This window comes from Pocillopora damicornis, chromosome 13 (assembly GCF_964200805.1).
Source record: "Pocillopora damicornis chromosome 13, jaPocDami1.2, whole genome shotgun sequence".
In the NCBI taxonomy this organism is placed as follows: domain Eukaryota; kingdom Metazoa; phylum Cnidaria; class Anthozoa; order Scleractinia; family Pocilloporidae; genus Pocillopora; species Pocillopora damicornis.
This window is the reverse complement of record NC_142682.1, coordinates 3637750-3653843: the sequence shown is the minus strand read 5'-3', so window position 1 is coordinate 3653843 and position 16094 is coordinate 3637750. Positions and strand designations below refer to the sequence as shown.

General features: G+C 39.4%; 2 protein-coding genes and 1 pseudogene across 3 annotated transcripts; 2 read left to right on the top strand and 1 right to left on the bottom strand.

The window, feature by feature from the left end:
- The first annotated feature begins 212 nt into the window (after positions 1 to 212).
- Positions 213 to 1473, top strand: LOC113678121 (tachykinin-like peptides receptor 86C; annotated as a pseudogene).
- A 709-nt stretch (positions 1474 to 2182) lies between these two features.
- LOC113678090 (uncharacterized) lies at positions 2183 to 9090 on the top strand. 2 transcript variants are annotated; one of them, XM_089191176.1, is made up of 3 exons: positions 3151 to 3278; positions 4181 to 4241; positions 4343 to 9090. In XM_089191176.1, exon 3 carries the CDS (start codon positions 4382 to 4384, stop codon positions 8471 to 8473), a length of 4092 nt encoding a protein of 1363 aa, XP_089047302.1. In that variant the 5' UTR covers positions 3151 to 3278; positions 4181 to 4241; positions 4343 to 4381; the 3' UTR covers positions 8474 to 9090. The 2 variants fall into 2 exon arrangements, with proteins under 2 accessions (XP_089047301.1, XP_089047302.1); XM_089191175.1 differs by lacking the exons at positions 3151 to 3278; positions 4181 to 4241 and adding an exon at positions 2183 to 2295.
- Positions 9091 to 10698: 1608 nt separating this feature from the next.
- Positions 10699 to 15647, bottom strand: LOC113678142 (cyclic nucleotide-gated channel alpha-2). Its single transcript, XM_027195017.2, has 2 exons — positions 14861 to 15647; positions 10699 to 11985 (listed from the first exon to the last, which is right to left on the bottom strand). The coding sequence occupies exons 1-2, from the start codon at positions 15495 to 15497 to the stop codon at positions 10829 to 10831; spliced, it is 1794 nt and encodes a 597-aa protein (XP_027050818.2). The 5' UTR covers positions 15498 to 15647; the 3' UTR covers positions 10699 to 10828.
- Positions 15648 to 16094: the final 447 nt, after the last annotated feature.

Genomic DNA, 16094 nt, shown 5'->3' with positions numbered 1-16094 from the left:
TCTTCAAAGAGCTAAAAAATAATGGGGTAGGGGTAGAGTTATTTCAACTGGGTGTCAAAAGTAATCCGGGACTTTGCATTTGTTTTTTCTTTCTTTGCTCCCTTATTGGTCAAGGAAAACTAACGCCATCTTCTTGACCAATCAGGTGCAGAACCAAAGTCAGTCGCATCCTGGTCACTCGCGTTTTTTTTCCCGCTTTTTTTTCTGTTTTTATTTATTTACATTCAATCTAAATATGCTCTAATATTTTGTCTTGGACGCGTGACATTTTTCAGGCTATTTAAACCACTACAGTTAGCAGTTCTTATCATTTCGAAAGTTGTTGATGCCTTTTTCACAAAATGGCGGAATATTTCGTTACAGCCTCACTCGCTGCTTCTATTTTAATCCTTCTTTGTAATGTTGTAATGTTTGTGGAAACGTTCTCGTAATTATGGCTATCAGGAACAATAAGAAACTTCACAACGCCAACACTTGCCTCCTTGTAAATCTGGCCTCTTCAGATTTGGGTTTCGCCATTGTAACTTTTATAGATATTTTTCTATTCTCGTACAATTATACGTCCATTTATTCTTTCCCCGAGTTCATTCTCCATGCGACAGCTTCAATCTGTCTACTGGTAGCTGTAGCAATGGAGAGATATTTCGCCATTCTGAAACCCTTCGTGCACTTGACAAAAGCCGTCAAGTCTATAATGCGGAAACTGATACTTGCAATATGGTTGCTCGCCGGCGTACTAAGTGCACCGGGATTTCTTATTGCTACCCTAAGGCAAAAGTTCATCTGGAGAAACGCTTCGAGAAATACAACGGTTGAAATACCTCGCTGGATTGAGATTTTTTACACGACGTATTCATTTGTAATCTTCACTTTCGGTCTCATTTTACCAAGTGTTACAATGATATATTGTTATACTTGGATAATTTATCACATGTGGTTCAACGCCGAAGCTAATAAAGCAACAAACGTAGCTCTTTTACAGTCGAAACGCAAATTGACAAAACTTTTTATACTGGTTACCTTGATATTTCTCATTGCATGGATCCCAACGTTCACCAGGCTTATTGTCCTACAGTTTGTCAGCATCAATGAAGCATGGAAGTTCGAAATGATTTCTTTCCTCCTAGGATTAGCCGGATCCACAGCCAATCCTGTCATTTATTCATTACGTTATCCGAGGTTTCGGCAGGAGGTTGTCAAAACTCTGACATTTCTTCGTTACTGTAAAGGAAAGAGGCCACCGTATGTAACTACACCCTTTGCGAAAAACCGATACTCATTTAGGAAAACAAAAATGACGACACATCCTTCTGTAAAACTTGTTTCGTATTCAACTCGTATGTAAATGAAGCTGTGTGGAAACAAGGTAATTTGGTAGTATCAACTGTGTCGATAACGTAAATTGGCCACAGTTAAGAGTTTTAAAGCTCACGTTTCGAGCCTAAACCCTTCATCGGAACGAAGGAAACAGACCGATTATGAAACTCCCCTTGAGGATATATTTCCAACAATGGTAGCAGGTTTAGCAGAAGGAGAATTTATTTTCTATTTACAAGTGTAACCTGTTTCGAACGAGGTGCGACATATTTCACCAAGGGGCTTCCCCTGTAAAAGAAGTCAAATTCTATTAATCACATTAGAATACAGAGAAAGGTCTCTGATAAATGCGTTGTAACTCAACAAAGAGGAAATGTTGAAATATTGTTTCCCTCCACTCCCCTCCTTATAAATGTGTCCCCCCCTAGAAAATAGCTAAGATTTTAGTCATTTTGAGCAGCAGTTATTTTAGTCTGCAAACAATTCTAAATCATGTTTTATTTTGCAAGATGAAAGCCTTCCAAAAAATTTAAAGAAGCACAGTTCATAGTACTGTTGCCTTATATGGCGCAAAAAAGGAAAACTTTGGTGGAAATACATGGCGCGGCGCAGAATGGCCGGACATGTTTAAATTTTGAAGCCAGACCAAATATGGTCATCAGAGGTTTCATACCAAACATGTAATTCCTTCTGATTTTCTTTGTGTTTCTTAATTTTCCCCTGAAACTGTTTCGTCTCATACTCACAATGGTATGATAGGAAAACCTATCATAGAGGTTTTCATTTCGCAGTTCCAACTGAAAGTTAAAGCACATTTTGCACGTATTGCTTGCCTGTGTCAAATAGTTAGAAGCCCGAGGGATTGATGGGATACAGCAAAATTAGTTTGTTTCCATCAACTTTGAGTTGGTTGGCCTCAAGGTTCTCCTCTTTTGTTGCGGATGATGGTAATGCGGCTGACATGTCGGATGTGAAATGGTGAGTATAGACTCTCCAAAAGGGTTGAGTTAACTTCATCGATCAGGAGCGAATTCAGGGTTAAACCGATGCAGACAAAATTCTTTCAGACTCGGAAGTGGTAATCCTTGATTCATTAAATTGCAATATATATTATCACAGTTAACACAGAAAAAATGTTGAATTTCGAGGCCAAAAACCGAACACAGCGTTTGGATAAAGTTTTCTTAAGCAGTCTCGTCAGTTCATGACTCGTTCACCTAATTTCCAATTCTACTCATAAGCTCTCATCCGAAGGAATGGCGCGCATTCATGATTCCTGATTTAAATTTCTTCATGGGAGATATATATTAATTCAATAGGACTCACTTTTCAATAGTCGCTTAATTTCTCTTACAATCGAATTGTCTTTTGGTTCGATTCCTATTACATTTGTTCCAATATTTCCAATGAAATTGATGATCCACACTCATAATTAAGTTACATACATCCAAAGAAACTAGGCCATTAACTACTTCAACAATATAAAAACAAATGCCAGAAACAGAACTTTCCTATACAATGAGTGATCGATCTGTTTCCTGCTTAGACAGTGAGGGTTACTTAATACTTCTGTTGTCGCGTTAACAAGAAGATATATGTGAAACACATTTAGTTATGTATATCAAGTATGATAAACTACTAACAGAGTTTGTTTTAAATTTCCTAATGTAATCACAACACAGTGTTCGTCATTTGACGGCTCATTCATCTTGTAAATTGTCAATGATACGTCTTTTTCATGAACAAACACAAGTTATGTAAATTATTGATCTTTCTAGAGGAGAGGTAAATGTTCCCGGTTAACCTGGTTTTCTCTTCTTGAGAGGTCTGCAAACAACAACCAGCTTTGAAACCCTCGACTTTTGTAAGTAGTAAAATAAACCATTGCTGCGATAGAAAATCGATCATCTGGAAGGAAGCGAAACTAGCGAGGCGAGCAAGTCAAGCTTAACGAGAACGAGGTACTTAGGTTGCAAAATATTGAAACGTCTGTATCGGTTAAGATGAATTTAAATGAGTTTAAAGCAGCGAACTGGAAACACTCAAAGTCAAATCCAGCTGAATGTAACTTTTTCAACTCGACCATCTCTATGCACTTTGAAGAACGCTTTGGAAAATGTCCATTTACGATCATCGCTGAGATATTCAATTTATATTAATAGTGGTTACGAGTGCTTGCTGATAAATTAATCAACTTATCCGGATTCTCATGGAGTAAACCATGCATGAAATTAGTTCTTTTGTTCGTTCTATCTGTAAAATTTCACCATAAATCTGACGAGTGATACCAAATTCGGGGATATGGAACAACTAGCGGAAATTAAGTACCTCTTTAGTACTCAATTTCGAGAGTCTTTAATTAATTTCGTTAGAATACAGGGAAACGTATTTCGCGTATTGTGCAAAAATCATACTTCTGACTTTTTTGTATCTGTGCTGTAATACGCTTAAATATCAACTTTCAAATACGCATTTTACTTGTTCCATTTTATCTCGTTATTTAAAAAAGATCATACTTTTTAAAAGGTAAATAAATAAGTGAAGGCTCGAATTGCGAAATTTAATGCCCTTTTTTCATATTCGGGTATTAAAATTGCAAAATTGCCTATATTTCGATCTCAAAAAGACAAAATTCTGGTATCTTTCCCCAAAGATCGTCTCCTTAACATACACATGGCATCTTTAAACTCATTCCAGCCCTCGCGGGCTGTCATTGTATGTCCAATGAATGTTAGTTTAATTCTTCATAATATTACTCTGCTCTGAGTAATTCTAAGGAATCTTTTTGCACTGCATTTTGAATTTCGTTCATCCTTTCTAAGTCACCTAAATGTAAATTCATTATCGTCGATTCTGTTCACAGAATATTGCAACTTTGCGATGGTGAAAACTCTACATATGCCTCCCGTTTCTTTTTACCCGTTGTAAGTAACAATCTATTATAATTGAAGTTTGAAGAAAGGTAAATTCCATGTTGATAGACACCTACTTCAATTGAAATGGCTCTCACATCGTTTCTGAACAGGGTTGAAATAGTTCAAAAGAATGTCGCGACAAAGAAACGATGGCCTGCCCAGTCTACACTCGAGAAAAGCTCAACTACTTCAGAATTTGTCATGTAGTCACTGATATCCTACCACAAGGGCTGCGATCCATTTTCAAACAGGAATGGGACAGTCGTTACCAGGTAACGTTGGGAGAATGGAAAGATACACCTCAAAATGGACTGGACTTCTACAACAGAGAGTCTACCCGGAGCCGAACACGAGATGCTCGTCTGCTGGAAACGATAAGAAACGGAAATAGGGCACAGTGGGATTGTACTACACTCTTCTTTGCAATCCTTTACTCTAATTCTATTGGCCACGGACTCAGTGCAGCAGTTCGCTCCAGTGTCGATGATCTCAGAGAGTTTCGCAATGATGAGTTCGCTCACCTACCACATGGTCAGCTATCAGATTTACAATTCAGACTCGCTGTTCGTAAAGTTGAGAACGCATTTCGGTCACTTGGTCTCTCAGTTGGTGAAATTCGAAACATCTGCAAGCAGAAAACTTTCCCGACCGAAGAGCTTCAAAATGTTTTGAAAAACGTTCAAACATTTGAAGAACAACACCGGTTCCTTGAAGAACAACACCATATTCTTGCGGAGCAGTTACATAGTGATGTTTCCTCGTTCTGCATTCTTCCACCTAAACCATCGCACGAAATCGCACCTCGCGAAGGCGAGGTTTGTAAAATAACGAAACAGCTTGAACGACTAAGAGAAGGAAATGAAAATGGTTTGAGTTACTTATATATTTCAGGTAACCCTGGAAGTGGCAAATCTCAACTGGCTGGTCTAGTGGCTCAGAAATTCTACGAAGCAACCAACAAAGACCTCAAATCCCCCACGTTTGTTATGACTCTGAACGCCGAGAACTCGAAAACGCTTTTGGAATCGTACGCTTCTTTGGCAAGACAAATCAAGTGCCCTGAATACACAATTATGCGCACCCTTAACTCTACAAAGATGCAGTTTGAAGAAAAAGTTAGCAATCTAAAGGATTTGATAGCAACCAAAATCCCCCTGTACAGTTCTTGGCTCTTGGTGGTCGACAATGTTAGCAGTTTATCTGACACACATGATTTTCTCCCTCGGTATGGAGACGAACAATGGACACGAGGCCTATTGCTCATCACAACTCAGAACACTTCATCCATCCCCTCGGAAAGCTCCTTTGTCTCTCACATTTCAGTGAGCGAGGGCATGGTGCCCACAGATGCCTGTTGCTTTTTAGCGAAGGTTTCTGGGATTGGACAACTGGGAGTAGAAAATGAAGTAGCGAAGGCATTAGATTACCAACCTCTCGCGCTGGCTAGTGCAGCCGTGTACGTCCAAAAGATTCGACAAAGTCAAGTTGGTAGAGACTTCGGATGGAAGGAGTATTTAGACAAGCTTGAAAAAGGTATGAGAGCCATCACTGAAAAGGAACTTACAAAAACCAACCCAAGTTACAAGAAATCCATGACTGTGGCAACAAGGCTGGCCATTGAAAGAGCGTTACACAATGACGCTGTTTTAAAAAGCGCATTTACACTCCTCTCTCTGTGTTCCCCACAACCTTTGCATCTAGACATAGTTATGAATTACATTTTGAATGACAACAATCTGCATTTGGATAAAGAAGAAATCGCTCTTCAGATCCAAGGCTACTCTCTTCTTATGTTCGAAGAAAGAGAAAAAGGAATTTTTGCTAGTGTGCATCGAGTTGTGCATGAGGTAAGCAAATCTGTAATCAACGAGTGTCGGGAGCATGATGAACACATTCAAAGTGTTGCACTAGCTGTAATGTCCTTTAACCAATTCATAGACTCTTTCCTACCACAGACGTGGAACGAACAAAACTCTGTTTGTGATAGCGAGCATTTCATTTCACACTTGTGTGCGTTAGCTGTTAAAGTTGAAAACTTCTTTCTTCTCGCAGATAAATATCGAGTGATCAAGGAAGGTGTCTTCAACCATTCCGATCTATTAGAATATTTCAGAAGGTTTGCGATAATTTGTCGGAATCACTGCGAATTTTCAGGCGCAAAAGTTTACTGTGAAACAGCTTTGAAACTGGTTGAAAATATCAACGCTTCTGAAGGTGGGGATCGTGCTGATATCTACAGCCTTTTTAGCATCATATTATGGAAAATGGGTGAGCTAAAACAAGCAAAAGAGTATTGTGAGCGTGCTTTAGACATAAACCTGAAAGAACTTGGACCAAAACATGTTGCCGTTGTGGCTACTTACAATGTTTTGGGTCTGGTTCATCGTGGATTGGGTGACTTAAAAAGTTCTAAGGAGAATCATGAACGTGCTCTAGACATTCAGCTAAAAAATCTTGGAACCCAGCACGTTGATGTGGCAAATACATACCATCATCTAGGTAATGTACAGCACAACTTGGGTAACCTGGATCAGGCCATGGAGTATTACGAACGTGCTTTGGAAATCCAGGTGGAGAATCTTGGTCATGATCACATTTATGTGGCGTTTTCATTCAGCAACATGGGTGTAGTGGAAAGTGAACTGGGAAACCTTCAGCAAGCCAAGGAATATTTTGTACGCACCCTGGACATAAGGTTGAAAGCACTTGGCACCGAGCATGTTGATGTCGCGCGTAGTTACTATGACTTGGGCGTTGTGCAGTACGAATTGGGAGACCTACAAGAGGCTAAAAAGTGTTATGAACGTGCTCTAAACATTCGTTTAAAAAAGCTTGGACCCGAGAAAGTTGCTGTCGTGCATACCCTCTATGAGTTGGGCGATGTACAATGTAAATTGGGGGATCTGCAACAGGCCAAGGAATACTACGAACGAGTTCTTGGCATTGAATTGAAGAAGCTTGGACCCGAGCACGTTGATCTCGTGTCGATTTACCTTAAATTGGGCATGGTACAGAGTAAATTGGGCAACCTGAAACAGACCAAAGAATATCACGAACGAGCATTGGCTGTGCGCCTGAAAAATCTTGAACCTGACCATGTTGATATTGCAAATTCATACCATCATTTGGGTAATGTAGAATTTGCCATGAATAACGTGCAACAGGCGAAAGACCTATACGAACGTGCTTTAGAAATCCAATTGAAGAATCTTGAACCTGACCATGTTTATGTGGCTTTTTCCTACGAAGGCTTGGGAAGTGTACAGCGTAAATTGGGTGTACTGGTAAAGGCAAAGGAGTACTATAAACGTGCACTAAAGATTAGGTTGAAAAGGCTTGGCCCAGTGCATATTGATGTCGCATTTACACACCATAATTTGGGTATGGTGCAGCGTGAATTGTACCACTTGCAAAAGGCTAAGAAACATTTGAAATGTGCTCTAGACATTACTTTGAAAAAGCTTGGACCCGAGCATGTTGATGTCGCGCGCATTTATGATGACTTAGGTAATGTACAGTATGATTTGGGTGAATTGCAGGAGGCCGCAAAGCACTGCGAATGTGCTCTAAACATAAGGTTGAAAAAGCTTGGACCCGAACATGCTGAGGTCGCCTCTTCTTACCATAACCTTGGTTATGTACAGTGTCAATTGGGTGATTTGCAAAAGTCCAAGAAATGTTACGAACAAGCATTGGCCATACGCCAGAAAACTCTTGGATGTGACCATATTGACATGGCGAATACATACCATCATTTGGGTGTTGTAGAGTGTCAATTGGGTGATCTGCAACAAGCCAGGAAATGTCACCAACAAGCACTGGATATACGCCTGAAAAATCTTGGACCCGAGCATGTCGATATGGCGAATTCATACCATTATTTGGGTAATGTACTGTTTGCAATGAATGACATGCAACAGGCGAAGGAGCTTCACGAACGTGCTTTAGACATCCAACTGAAGAATCTTGAACCTGACCATCTCTATGTGGCGTTTTCACTCCATAACCTGGGTGAAGTACAGCGAGAATTGGGTAACCTGGTCGAGGCAAAGGAGAATTATGAACGTGCTCTAAAAATTAGGTTGGAAAAGCTTGGAACCAGGCATGGTGATGTCCAGAGTACTCTACATGAGTTGTGTAACGTGCGACGTGCCTTAAGAGACTTGCAACACGGCGGGGAAAGTCATGAAGGTACGATTGAGAAGGATCATGAACAGCGGAAACGCTGTGTCATCTCTTAACCCTTTCTTAACCCTTTGAGAGTGACTAGCATCTAGTTTCTCCCAACAGTATAACCTCTGCATTACATAGTGAGGTCATGAGAATAAAGGAAATGATCACCCACTAAATATTCTCTTGATCGATAATCAAATTCTCCTCGTCAGCACCTTAGGAATTGTTTAGAAAACGGTATGGAGAATCTGCATACTGATGTTAGGATGTAAAGGGTTAATGATATTCTTATCTTCTTAAATTTGTAATAAATTGAAAAGAAAATTTTCAGGGTTATTCTTTTAGTCGTAACCCAAAACCAAATGATTGTACGTGTAAGAAAAGTCTCGGTGGTGCGATTAGTTTGTCAATTTTCTCGAATGATAGGTCGTAGTTTAAAGTAGTTTTGTTGAAAAGCATTTCCAGTCTTGTGCCTGTTATAAAACATTTTGTGGGTTTTGACCAGTAATGAGACGAGTAGCCTTGGCGAATAATTGTAATGGAGGAAATTCGTGTGGAACTTATGGCCTTCTCGTACACAGAGGTTTTCATCAAACAAAAATGGACTTTTTAATAGTTAATTCGATGTACTATTCGATAGAATAAACATGATCATTAAAGTCTATCTGTTGAACGATAGTTACCTTTTTGTATGCGTGATTGACACTAAGGGATGGACCATTAGAAACAAGTGTTTTCTGGTAGGGGAAGGCTGGGTGGAAAACAAAACAATCATTGCATGACAGGTGAATACGGTGTATCTATTAAAGTATATTCTAAATTTTCTCCAAGGTTATCTACACTAAGCAGAGGGAGAATTTGCTATACTTATTTGCCAGCGTAATCCGTATGATTTAAACCCAGAACCTCCGGATTCCGCACTCTGTTGCTCTGCTTCTGAGCCAGAGAGATTGTGTGAGGGAGCAAGTGAGCCTTTAGCTATTCGCACACGTAATTAGCGAGAACCTAACTAGCGAGAACAGCGAGAACGTGCGATAGCACAGCGCCCTCTAAAACACTTTCAAGTGCTTCTGAAATGAAGAAACAAATCATTCGATCAGTTCAGTAGATAAACGCGATTTAGACATGAACTTTAATGAAAAATGAACGTGCAAACTGGCTCAGCATGCGCTAGTTTATTTGCTGAATCATCTTATGAGCATGTAAATTTTCAGCTCTGGTCTTCAGCAAAATTCATGATTGACCTTGTAATACAACACATACTTTTGAAAAAGGTTCGCTGGAAGCGTAAACGTCGAGAATTAATGAAATATTTTTTGTTGATTTTTGCAAGTTTTTTGCTTTTACAAAAATTTCTCTTAAATCAAAGACATTTCTAAGAATACGTTCATACGGTTTATGGAGAATCATAGCGCTTGATTACAGATAGGCGTTTAACCATAAAAAGAATTTACATTACAACAGCGACGGTCATGACTTCCGGAAAAATTGTCTTTTCTTTTTTTCCTTTGAAGACCAGCCATTATTATCGCCGCCGGGGGAGGGGAGGGGAGAGTGCGGATGATTTCAGGTCAGGGATCACACGGTGTTCAGGGGGAGCTGAGGGGAGGGTCGTAACGGGGTTAATCGTGAGCCATGAAACGGTGCAAAAATTGACAAATTTTAACCTTTCGTCCTAAAAAAGTTAACCGTTAAAATTTTTCTTTTAATAACAAAGGAAGGAGGTTAACTGTTAACCGTAAAATGGCCGAAATTTTAACCGTTAACCTTTGAACTCCCAGAGGTGATTCGCATATAACTTCTCCTTACAATATCCATGTACTATCCAACAAACAGGTAATGAGAATACTCAAATGTATCAGGTAGAAGTTGTTATCTTGATCTAAAACCAAATTCTTGCAACTAATTTACAAGGAAATGTGTAGCAGCTAGAGGGGAGAATTAACAATCAGATCCTGAGACTCACGGAAGGGACAGCGGTCGTCGCCAACAGAGTGTAAATGGGGGACTATAGAAAATTGGTCTTCAGTTAACTGGAAACGAGGGAGGGAGGGATAGTAGGAATAGACATGACGGAGGGAGGGACAATAGGAATAGACATGAGGGAGGGAAGGACAGTAGGAATAGACATGAGGGAGGGAGGGACAGTAGGAATAGACATGAGGGAGGGAAGGGTAGTAGGAATGTTACAGAGCCTCTTTGGGGGGCAGGTTAATTTAGCGAGGCACGACCAAAATCTTACCAACCTCACCCCCTCCCGTGATAAATAATGACCCGTCTCTTTTCAGGATACAGAAATATATCGGTGATTCGTGATACGAAGAGGATATAAATCTCCTTAATCACTAAATCTTTACCCCAGCATTTAAATATTGCTTGATAACCACTTTTTTCCAAGTTTCCTCTCTCATAGACTCCTAGAGCTATCGCGATCTCCGAAGAAGCCTTCTTCCTCGGATCTCAAGCAACTTTCTAGCCTCGGGATATTCCGTCAGAGCCTCGAGCAGATCTTCTTTTGACAAGCATAGAAGTTCTGAATATCCTTCGGAGCGAACGTTTGCGGTTCGACGATTTCCAGTGTTCGATAAATTTAGGATACTTATTTCACCAAAATAGCTACCTTCATTCAGTGTAGCGATCACAGTTTCTTGATCGTCCTGTACAACTTGCAGTCGGCCACTGCTCACTAAGTACATCTCTTTTCCTGGCTCACCCTTTCTGCAAATGAAATCACCAGGGGAGTAAACTTGCGAGCGAAGTTTCAAAACGATCTCTCTCAACAGACCAGGCTCTACATCAGCAAAGACTTGTACTCTTTTTAAAGTTTCCAAGTGAACCTGTACTGCTATTTCAGTTCTAAGCGGATGAGGCAGTTTACTGAGAACATTATCGCGGTCCAAAGAGGACTTTTTTGTTCCCCACATGTAATTAAACCACGAAACAACCCTCTTTTGCAAATCGTCGTCAATCTCGTGAAAAACTAAGTACTGTTTCACAGCATCAGCTTGTGCTAAGAATTCTCTTCGCACATGTAGCATGTGTGTTATCATGCTTCCAAACTGCCCAACTATTGCAGCAAACACCAAGAATCCAACCGTTAAATCGACCGTCACAAAGAAAAGTTCTACGTCAGTCTGGGGTGGGTTTTCCGTCTCACCCGTTGTGAGCATTCTCGATGACCAGTACAAGCTAAACAAATACTGTCGGGTTAGAGAATCGAATCCCGGTGAGGTTAAGTCCGGGTAAACCCAGGTGTCCGATCCAAATCCAATCCATTTTGACAACAAGAAGTAAAAACAAGCGTTCCAATGAAAGATCAACAAAACCATAGCAATTAAGGAGCACAGACGAAGAAAATTTGGGAATCTTGAAATGGTCTCGATCGTGGCCCTTAATTCTAACAGGCGATGCAGACGCAGAAGACGATTGAATCTCAGAGCAACCGAGTTGATTCCAACCTCGAAGTAGAACAGGTCCAGAGGTATAATTGACAAGCAGTCTAATTTAAAAATTATTTTCTTCGTGTAGTTTCGATGGAGTTGCTTCGGATCTCGAACAAGAAGTCCTCGTTCCATGAAGCCTACGAAGGCAATCAACATCAAGAATTAGGAAAAAAAGTAACGCTTAAAATTTCCATTGGGTGAAATTAAAAAAATTGATCAATGGTCTTGGTAGCTCCTGAACGTGCGTAATCTTTTGTTTTGTCTTCACATATTTACACGAATGAATAAATTAGTGGGAAGTTCCTAATGGTCACAACAACTTCTGAGCTTTTTTTGTGAAAAGGAAATTGGGTACAAAAAGTTTGACTGACGCAGACTCCAGAATATACTTTTCTGCCATTTTTGATCAGTTAAGTCATTTAACTTTGCCGATAAAGTTGTGTAGACATTCTTTTTAACCATGTTTGACTTTCACTCGGGGTGAAACGAAGTCTGTTGATCAACGAGATCGTAGATAGCATTAGCATAGCAATTAGTTGCATTCAACTAGTTGAGGGATAAATAATGAAAACTAGACGGAACTTTTTCATGGAATTTAACGTGCCGAGAGTTACCCGAAAATATCTTTAACCTCCAATCAGGTGAACTATGAACAGTCGCCCCCCCTACCATACGAGAAAAAAAAATTGGGATGGGGCCTTCCCAATCTAGTGATCAATACACAGTGTGCGATATGATCATCTAGAGTCATTTTCACCTAATGATTATTAAGGCTTCAAAATTGACAGAAATATGCCAAGACGTTTCCCAGAAAGTGGTACACGAGAGGAAAAAGTGCTGAATCCTTCGTGAAAGATTTCGCTTTCAGAGTCCACCAACTGAGCTGCTAAGAACTCGTTGGCGGTATTGGCTGAAGTAGTTTCAGATTGTGAAAAGCGTCTCGCATACTGTGATACAACTAGGATCAGAGGCAATGCCAAAAGCGTCATGTGAATAAACAGGTTAGGAGAGATGAAAGTTGTCTTTAAAAAGAGATGCTGTTCATTTTGTCTCGACTGTATAACAAAACTTATCCGAATTTCCCGCGAGAAATCGAATCTGAAACCTTCGGATTTCGCGCATCGATAGTTTACTACTGAGTTACAGAGAAATCGTTGACGAGTCAAGCATTTGTTAAGTTTATATAAGTGGTAAGCGGCCCGCCAATTCAGGATTAGCAAAGTCAATAATGTCCTGAGTGGAGATAAAGATTAAGAAAGATTGATGGTCTGTTCGGGCTCAACCGGTTAATAGGACATTTTGAATACTCGCCATAAGTGTTGGGTGGGACAAATTTAGTGCATGTTTCTATGGTTGTTTCCTAAACTTTGCTTTTCACATGCTCGCACCCATCAATTATACGATCATTTCCCTCCATTCTCTAAAACTAATGATAGATTTCTGGCGCCGAAAGAAGTCTTAACAACCAATTATCAATTGTTCGAGTTTGTCCTGCCCTAAGGCGTAGGGCGCCCGTTTGTCTACATTTATTGTACAACGGTACAGTACGATAAAAAAAGCTACGATATTGTTCTTCTTAAAAAGAAGGCATAATTACAATTTTCAGGGCCAATAAGAAATAATTCACATCTTTAAATTCTACGTTTTGAATTGGTGTTGTTTTAAACCTTTGTTCCGCTATATCGGTGTATTTTATAGTGTGTTATGTCTGTGGAAATCAGTTTTCGAGCACAACAAAAGCCGTTAATATGGCTATCGTATCGAAATTGTCTGGTGCTAATCCAATTTACGTTAGCGCAACCCACCAACCTAATTCTTGAGGTTTTTGTTAATTTCCCATCCCATAGAGGTGAGGAATGAAAGCTATTAAAACTTGCGTAAATGCTGGTTTTATGCAATTTTCAAGGCGTAAAGTTTTAAAGTTTTATAGTTAAGTACATCTGACTTACTACCACTAAGGGAAAAAGCATCCTTGTAAGCGACTATTTTGAATGAAATCACTATGGAAAAAAATTGACACTTTGCTAACTGAAAACAATCATAGATCTTTCAGAACTAGTTGGTTCATTTAAGAATATTGCTTCACAGAAGTAAGACTACGTGAATCTATCAAGGGTCGAGACACTTGTGTTTTGTCTACTATCTCAGAGTTTAAAATGTAACCAAAACTACGTTCCATCAGTAAAACGACTTTTCGTTTGATGAAGAATTGAGAGTAGGCAACGCTACGTTTCAACATCATCAAATTTACAACTTTTAATTAAATTACCTACGAAGGGAAGTGAGTAATTTTTTCGCATTTAAACGACCAAACCATCTTGGCTAAAAAGAATCTTTTCGTTTAGAAGGACTTAATGTCACAAATCGTTTATTTTCTTTATAGTTTTACATTTGTTAAATGTAAAACTATAAAGAAAACTGTCACGGAGTAGGGGAAATTTCTTGTACGGAACGCTCTTTCTACATTTCGAAGATTTCATCGTTGTTTTCAATTATACAATCATAATAATCGCAGTTTTTCCGGCTTAGTTGCTGCGAGTGTTAACTTCTGTTGTTATTCAAACTACGAGCCTTTTTACTTTAAGTTAATAGCTGATTTGGCGACAAAGTTTAAGACAATAAATAATTAAGGATTTTTTTCCCCTAACAGCTGCAGTGAGTTAATAACGCAGAAAATTTCCCTTGACTCGACTTGGAATCAGAAGGCTGAAAACAGTGCTTGTTATTCTAACAGTTTGAATTAGAGAGAAATGCTACTCGTTGAAGTTGCGCTAAGGTTGAAACACAAACTGATCAAAATATATATTTCAAATAGAATTTTAGCTTAAAATTAACTGCATTTATAACTTCTGAGTAATTGCAAGGGGCTGTGCAAACTGTATCAGTGTCAGACCATTCTATTCCGAGCAGTTAAAGAACACGGAAAGAAGCGAACATGTTGCCATATTTTTTTGAAAAACACTTTGGCATGCACATAAAGAAACGAACCAGCTGTCGTAAGGAGCTGCTTACCTGTTTTGAATTGTATCACCATATCCACGATGTAGATGATATCTGAGAGGTAATCCAAAGTGAGCCAGAGTGATAAAGTGTTAATCTGAAAGTCTAAAAACGCTGTGCGCGCGATGATGAAAATCCAGTTGTACAGTACAGATATCGTTACAATTATCAACCAACAGTAATGTAAAGATCCTGAAGGATCTATCACAATCGAGGAGGCTGAGGAATCCAGCTTCCTGCTGTTTCGTGTCACATGCGAGGGACCGGCCATTTCTAGCTTTTCGAGGAATGAATCTACGCGCGGCGTGTTTTCGGTTCTTTTGGCACGAGTTTTGTTGAGCCATGAACTCGCGAGTTGTAACGTTTTCGCGACATGTACCATCGCAGAACCAGACGACTTTTCATTGCTTTCTTTATTCGCGTGGACCTCGTTGTTTCCGATACCTTCTGCAGCTGTCCTGAAAACCTTATGAACGTCTTCATCTTCTTTATCGTCGGCGTTTTCAAGTGCCTGAAGTTCTTGATTAAATACATCTTCATCCTTTTCAGCGCTAACCTCTTCATTTCCAGTTGACTCAGTTGTAACAGAGTCCAAAAACTCCGAGCTGTTCATTGCCGGAGAGACGAAGACTTTTACTGTTTGTTCCATGAGTTCTTAAAGGATTATTTTTGGTTCTTAACACATGGCGCAACAATTAGAAATTTGCGAAATGGAGCCGATTTTTTTTCAAGCAAAGTGATTTTTTCGTTTTCCTAGGAAAGACAACCTTGAAAAAGAAATTCAAACCTTAACCTCAGAAAGCAGCACTCAATCCACGTCCCTCTGTCATTTAGAGACGGCAAACTAACTCTTAAGCTAAGGTTACAAAATTAAGTTCTATGTAAACGGAACAGTTCTTCACGTCGCTACGAAAACAAGCTTAATATCGATTGTTTACAGCATAATAGGCTACAACTCCCGAGGCGAGAGCAGATATGGCTTTTGTTTACTAATCACTTGAGATAATACAGTGTTCTTTTCAATAGATAAACAAAAAAGCCGCAAAGAATAATCGATCGGAAGCAGTGCTGAATAACATCTAAACTACGTTTGATCGCATCGATTTCCCTGTGTTTGAAACAGAAATCAAGATCTTAAAACGACTTAAACAGGTTGTTTGAAAAGTTGCCTCTCTGGAATTATGTTCATACCGTGCTGACAAAAGTCGGTGGAAAGTTTAAAACAGAAAATTTTTAAAAATATATA

Coding starts and splice junctions, on each gene's coding strand:
- LOC113678090 (XM_089191175.1), top strand. CDS start 4,382: ATGGCCTGCCCAGTCTACACTCGAGAAAAGCTCAACTACTTCAGAATT.
- LOC113678142 (XM_027195017.2), bottom strand. CDS start 15,497: ATGGAACAAACAGTAAAAGTCTTCGTCTCTCCGGCAATGAACAGCTCG. Junction 11,986..14,860: donor GGTGATACAATTCAAAACAG/GTAAGCAGCTCC, acceptor TTGCCTTCGTAG/GCTTCATGGAACGAGGACTT.